The following is a 7,011-nucleotide window of genomic DNA, read 5'->3' as shown; positions in this document are numbered from 1 at the left end:
TCAGCAGTGGTTACCCACTTGAACGCCCCACGGCCTCATGGCTACTAATAGTATCCTTCAGGGAGTCTACCTCAGTCACTGGCCACAGTTCGTTGCCAACTCCTTGGTCGGATTGGGTGGTCGAGACGACGCCACCAACCCGGTGCTCTCCCGACACTGCTAAGGGAAGAGCCACCTTAGCGAATTCTTCTAAAGCCACCGATGAAACAGCCTCAGGTTCGAGGGACACACAGGAGGGAGTCTCAGGGATTGAGACCCTTTCCTCATCAAGATCAATAGCTTTGGGTGGCCTAGAGACGACCCCATGGGAAAATCGAGGCACGGAGAAGCAACCGCCTCGATATTGCCCGAGCACTCTATGACCTCAACATTAACCGTCGCATCATCAACAATGGGGGAGGGAATCGTCTTAAGGGGGACCTCAGGAGCCAAGACAAAGACGCGAGAATCCCTTAGGGGGGTCAAGGAATGCCAAGATGAAGGCCATCTCCAGCTCTTCCTCTCCTCGGCTGAGGATTTTTGCTAGTTCTGCTTTGCTCGGGGATAGAAGACTAGAACACCGGCGGCGATGAGACTAGGTGTTGTTCGACCCTAAAAGCCCCAACACCACCCGAGGAATGCACTTGTTCTCGAACTGGCTCCGCAGCCTTCGATGTGGATGGAGCCCAAGAAGACTGGCCCACTAAAGGCTGCCTTTGTGATTCAGAGCTACTGCCGCTGCTACCCGACCCTGACGACTCCTGGGACTCTTTTACCTCAGTGTGAGGCTTTTTTCCCCTTTCCCTCCAGTGGAGGACTGGGAGGCCTCTTCCGCCACCGAGAAGCTAATTGACCTCTTCGGAGGCATCTCCCGATGAAGCAAAATCAATTTGGCGACACCAAGAACAAGCCTATGTTGGTCCTGGTAAGCAAAGCGTTAGAATAGACTTCCTCTGGGTACACCTCCACCCAAGCATAAACTACCTTCAGTTGAACTTTCTCCTACCCGGTCAGGTCCAAGCTAATTTCCTTATCATCCAGCACGACTCCCTAAATAGCACAAACAAGGAACTCGTGGCGGGCATCCTCCTCGATGGGAAACTCCCACCCTTCTCCCGTCACAAAGAAAAACCATCTGAACCAATCTTCAACACAGGAGAAATGAGACTCTAAGCGAACAACTTTGTATCTTGGACAAGAGCGGAAGCTACATAGATTACAGCCCAAACATAGCACCCCGTGCGTGAATAAGAACTCTTGGGCAGTCAGGTCCTGGTAACCTTGGCCTACGGGTCCTAGGACCATGCGCCAAACGACGGAGCAGCATAGTAAAATCCTCCACGCATTAGGGTGAAGTTGCGACGGAGTCAATTGGAGAAAGTCTAAGATTTCTCGAACCGGGCGGAAGAAAGGCAGTTGCAGTCCATTCGTGAACATCGAGGGGTACAATGTCACCTTCGTGGTAAAACCATCCGAGTCGACGGCCTCTTGGTGATTCGTCGGAGCCTCAAGGTTGGTGGAGTCAAGCACTTTGTAGAAAGATCTGAATGAACTCAAGTCCGCAGAAGTGACCACCAAGGCCCAAAGATACCTCTTGAAGAACTAAGATTCATCACAGACCTTGAGATGATCTAGACCCCCAAGAACCCTAGAAGGTCCCTCAGGACAGGTAGAATGAGAACCCCGAGAAGCAAAATGGGAGGTATTCTTAGGCGACATTGAAGGAGGAATGAGAGGGTGAAAGAAAGGGTTTGAAGGTGAACAGGAAATAAGTGAACTGAGAAAAACTGAAAAGAGGAAACAAACGAGGGTCACAACGGGAGTGAGAGAGATAAGAAAGCAAGAAGGTAAAGGCAGCATGGGGCTTGGGTTTATATAGACAACTGTGGCGATCGGGCTGCCTAGACAGGAAAGTGAAATGTGTCATCAGGAATGAAACGACAGAGTGACAAGTCCCACAATACCCGCTGCACTAGGGAAGGTCGGATCAAGCCGTTAGACACAACCCTAAACGTGGGAATGTGACATGTGTGACAAGCATCTCCCGCATCAAATGTCACAAGTCGTCATGCGCAAAAAAAAATGAAAGTAAGAAAAGAAGACAAAAATTCTCATTATACGTACAATAGGAATTTATGGGATAACTAGAAGGGATATTTGCATCCCCTATCAGGCTAGGCCTAACTGGGAGGGATATTTACATCCCTCCCGGGCCAGGCCAAATTTAACCTGGAGGCCCAGTGTTCAGTAGTGTAGTTGGCCCATGAATTTCGTACAGGTAAAGGAGGCCCAGGGCCTAAGCAAGAAACCAACTAATGTAGAAAGATAGGATGCCACCTACCTTGATACAACACTACAGAAGCACATCAACCCCAATTAAGGATCTGGTATGGGACATGGACAGAGATCACAGCAAAACCTCTTGTCACTGGCAGAGTGCACGAAAGGCTTACTAGGGCCTCTGAAATGGGATGCGAAGTACCCTTTCAACAAGCAATATAGAAGTTGGACACCAAGTTAGAATTCAAGACTTACGTTCTCTTGCTTATTAGAATTCTCTCTATGGGATAAAAATTAACTTAGGCATCAGAGTAACCCTTCAACCCCGAGCCTCTCATATTCTCTGTGTTGCAAGTAACTAAGTCCTGTATTTGGAATGTGAAACACATCGTCAACATTAACAGTTTCCAAACCTAATCAAAATGGGATAATGTAATAATTAAAAAACTCATTGGTACAAGCAAATCGTATAAATTATGCTGCAATTTCTATCCAACCCAATGATCTTAATTCCTCTCATCCTTCTCCAACTTAGAAAAGACTATGGGCTTTAAAAATGCAAGATTGCTTAAAAAGTTTTCTTTAAAAAGTATTAAACAATATCTTGCCAACGAGGTCTCTCTTAAAAATTTGCATCCCTTTCACTTAAGAACAGATCCTTTGCCCCATTATCGCATGGAAGAAGAGAATACCTCTTATCTTTTTTTGAAGTGTCCTTTCTCTTGAATCATGTGGAGAAAATCACCTTGGCCTTTAGATATCTCATCCTTCGCTGGTCAAGACATTACCAATTGGATAAAGCTGGTTCTTAGCCCTGCAAATACTCTAAGGCCCCATATGGATAATGAAATTATTTCATCTCATCTCATCTCATCTCATCATTATAATTTATAACTTTTCTAAATTTTCACATAAAATATAATAAACAATTCAATTTTTTCAAATCTCAAAATAATAATAATATTAAAAAATAATATTCTAACAATATTTTATTCAATTTTTAACTTTTATCTAAAACTATCTCATCTCATTTCACTATCCAAACAGGACCTAAATCTTTCAGCTAAAGAAACTCATCAATTCTAATTGTTTGTTTTCTTGCTATGGAAATCCTTTGGTTCACTAGAAATAAGATTATTCATGAGTCCTCCAACTTTACCATTGAACAATTTATCTCTAGAGTCCTCCGAGTGTATAAAGACCATTTTAATAGCAAGGATTAGTATTCAATCACCTTTGATGTAGTAGTTAGATCAAATGGTAGCACTGCAGCAGCAATATAGATCACATGATGGCTCTTTAAGATTTGCAGAACCAGCTACACAAGTAGCATTTATAGGAGTCCAGGAAGCTCATTCCCAACATCTCAAAAATATAATTATTGAATCGCATTTCATCATGCAACAGGCAAATTCCAATAATTTGTACGAAAACATCCACCGATTAAGATTCCTTAATGCTTATTAGACTTCCATAATGGAAAAAATCCCCATGTTTAATATTTTGTTGTATATTATGGACTTTATGTTTGTATCAGACTGCTTTTCCATTAATGAAGATTAGTAGCTAGCTAAGGGAGAAAAATAATAATGATTTTTATATATATATATATATATACACATACAAAGTCACCAGCTCATCCTCAAAGAAATCTTCTAAGTCTGCCAAAGATAATATCCTAAACAGACTTGACAAAAAAGATTTAATAAAATTACTTGAGCAACAACTGTCTAAATCCACGAGCGATAATTCTGAAAACGATAATTCAGAAGCATCCTCAGAAGCTTCATACAGTAACATATTTGGTCATGATTCAGAAGGCATTCCAAATATATATATGACATTTAGATAATGAGATGCGAATGTAATTATATAAATAGTAGTGAAATGATTTGAGTTAAAATATTTTATTGAATTTTGAAAAAGTAGAGAAAAAAATATTGAATAAAAGTATTATAAATTAAAAATATTGTGATAATATAATTTTTTTAATATTATTTGCTTTTTTTAAGGGATATTATTTTTATTTTCATATTTGATAAAATAGTTTTTTTATATGTTATTTAAAAGTTTATAAAAATTATAATAATTAAATTAAAAATTAAATACTAAATTAAAAATTAAAAAGTATTTACTTTAAATAATGTTGGCAAAGAAAATTATGATAAGATTTTAAGAGGAGATGACTTCCAGACGAGCCTTATTTTCTTGTCGGTACCCAAATGCCAAGTTTTGTGAATGAGAAAAAGGAGAAAATCAATGATGAAACTCTGACTGATTGTTGCTCGACGAGACCGTGAACCTACTTTGTATTCTTGACTGAGAGAGAGATACAGTCCAACGTTCAGACCGAACCACTCAGTTTCTGATATCCCCATATTTAAATTCTCGAGCACATCATCGAGCTGGCATCCCCACCACTCACAGAGAAGGTGTAAAGATCAGAAAATCTGTCTTAAGCGAAAGAATTTCGCCCAAAAACGAGAAGATCTTTCTGGGTTTTGTTCGTGATGATGATTTGAAGTATACCCAGAAGCTAACTAGGCTCAAAACCTCTCAATTCATTTCAAATTCGACCAAAACTATATTGCATCTTTGGATTGATTGCCGATTTACTATATTAGGAGCACCCAAGAATCAAATTTCTGATTTGGTTATATCTTTATGAGGAAAGCAAGAAAGGGTTGGGGAATAAAATTATATTTTTGAATCGGGCTCATTTTGTTTCTGTGGAGGACATGAATTTTAGGAGCTTAGACGAGTTTTGGGCTTTCTATGTGAACCAACACTCAAAACCATCCACACGGCGCTGGCATTTTGTGGGCATGCTTACTGGTATTTTCTTCTCGCTTTGCTCGGTGGTCTTTAGCTGGTGGTTTTTGTTCCTCGTGCCATTCTTTGGGTATGGATTGGCCTGGTACAGCCATTTCTTTGTCGAAGGGAACGTTCCGGCCACGTTCGGGCATCCGTTTTGGTCTTTTATATGTGATTTCAAGATGTTTGGATTGATGCTTACAGGGAAAATGGATAAGGAGATCAAGAGGCTTGGAAAGAGGCCTGTGTTGCAGGTCTTTTAATAGTAAGTGTTTATATGTTCTTCAAAAACATACTTGCATCTGAAATTAAGCAATTCTATTTGAACTCTAGTTGTTGATTTTGTTTGAGTCTGTGTTTTGTTCCCGTTTATGTAATTGTTTATTGACATTTATGTTATATTCTTGGCCTCAATAAATTTGGGTTGGGAAATTTTGCTCGTAGGATGCCTGGATTATTTGGTTGATGCATAAGTTTGTGGTAACGCTGAGTTGAAGGATGGACATGCTGTCCTATAATTTCTTACAACTATGAATGCATATTACATGGATATTCTTATGTGATTAGAATGTCAGTTTGCACATTACGTGGTTTTCTTATGAAAGTTTGGTCAAAACAGAAATTTTATGTAACCAAATAGTAGATGGTTGCTGTAACTGTCACAGACTGGAGATTTATATGATTCACCAGTGTGCCTGCTTTGAGGAAAAATAACCAATATCCTTCAACTGATGTCTCCCAATGGATATAGTCAAAACTACTCCAGTTTCGCTCAAACCGAAAAAGCATTGTTCGGACTATGGAGTTAGGACACACAAAAACCCGAAGTAGATAAAATCACGGGTTGATGGGTTAAGCTGAGGTTAAAGCATAGAGGAGATATGCTCATGACCTCGTTTCATATATTGCCAAAGCTTGGAAAAGCAACATTAGGTTCATTTGAATTCGGAGATAAGTCGAAATGATTTTAGATGAATTGAATAAAATATTATTAAAATATTATTTTTAATATTATTAGTATTTTAGAATTTAAAAAAGTTAAATTATTTATTAGATTTTGTGTAGAAATTTAAAAAAATTATAATAATGAGATGAGTTGAGTTAAGTTGAATGAGTTTTGAAAGCTAAATTAGAGAGCAACATGGATTGCGATTTCATCTTCCTTGGATACTCTGGATTTCATCTGGGACATGATGTCTGGGAATATAAATTCTTGATAGCGAAGTACTGCAACCACAGGCTGTCAATCTTGCAGGTATAGCAAAAATATTGATTATGTGGAGGAGTAAGTAGCCGAACATGTTTTGTCATGTCACAGTTCAATGTTTCTTTATCAGAACTCAGCTATAGCCTTTAGTAACTCCTGCATCTGTATTAAATTGGAACATGAAGTGTGATAGAGCCGTTGGATCTCCTAGCTGAGATCAGATAATGAACATCATTGAGCTCACAGCCTCACATAGAGATGTGCTTCGTGAAAGTAACAAGAGGGACGAGGTGTCCAGGTGGTGTTCTCTGATAGGGGAGCCTTTCAAAATCAAGTCAAAAGGAAGAGAAATGGAAGCAGATAAGAAATCCATCCTTCTCTAGAATTGAGATTAGGTACTTGAATTTGTTGTCTCTTTCCTTTTTAGGACATTTTTATTGGATTAGTTAAAAATTAAATCTATTGAGTATTTAGCTATTAAAAATAAAATATATTTATAATAGATTAATTAAATTTCAAATATTTAAAATTTAATTATAGTAATTTTTATCAAATTTAAAGGCTATTGTACATACATCAAATATATATTTTTATTAATTATTTCTTTCTTTCTATCACAAATTTGATCACAATTAGTATATTAATTTGAATTAGTGATATATTAATTTAATAAAAATATAATTATTAATTAATATATAATAAGTAGAGTAGTAAAATATGATAAAATAAAA

General features: G+C 38.3%; 1 protein-coding gene across 3 annotated transcripts; it reads left to right on the top strand.

Moving 5' to 3' along the window:
- Positions 1-4,467: 4,467 nt before the first annotated feature.
- On the top strand, positions 4,468-6,620 carry LOC121267341. 3 transcript variants are annotated; one of them, XM_041171204.1, is made up of 2 exons: positions 4,468-5,338; positions 6,466-6,620. In XM_041171204.1, exon 1 carries the CDS (start codon positions 4,998-5,000, stop codon positions 5,334-5,336), a length of 339 nt encoding a protein of 112 aa, XP_041027138.1. In that variant the 5' UTR covers positions 4,468-4,997; the 3' UTR covers positions 5,337-5,338; positions 6,466-6,620. The 3 variants fall into 3 exon arrangements, with proteins under 3 accessions (XP_041027138.1, XP_041027137.1, XP_041027139.1); XM_041171203.1 differs by having other exon boundaries at positions 6,313-6,620; XM_041171205.1 differs by lacking the exon at positions 6,466-6,620 and adding an exon at positions 5,518-5,995.
- Positions 6,621-7,011: the final 391 nt, after the last annotated feature.

Source organism: Juglans microcarpa x Juglans regia, chromosome 5S (assembly GCF_004785595.1).
Source record: "Juglans microcarpa x Juglans regia isolate MS1-56 chromosome 5S, Jm3101_v1.0, whole genome shotgun sequence".
Taxonomy (NCBI): domain Eukaryota; kingdom Viridiplantae; phylum Streptophyta; class Magnoliopsida; order Fagales; family Juglandaceae; genus Juglans; species Juglans microcarpa x Juglans regia.
Note: the sequence above shows the minus strand (reverse complement) of the source record. Positions and strands in the feature narration are given on the sequence as shown.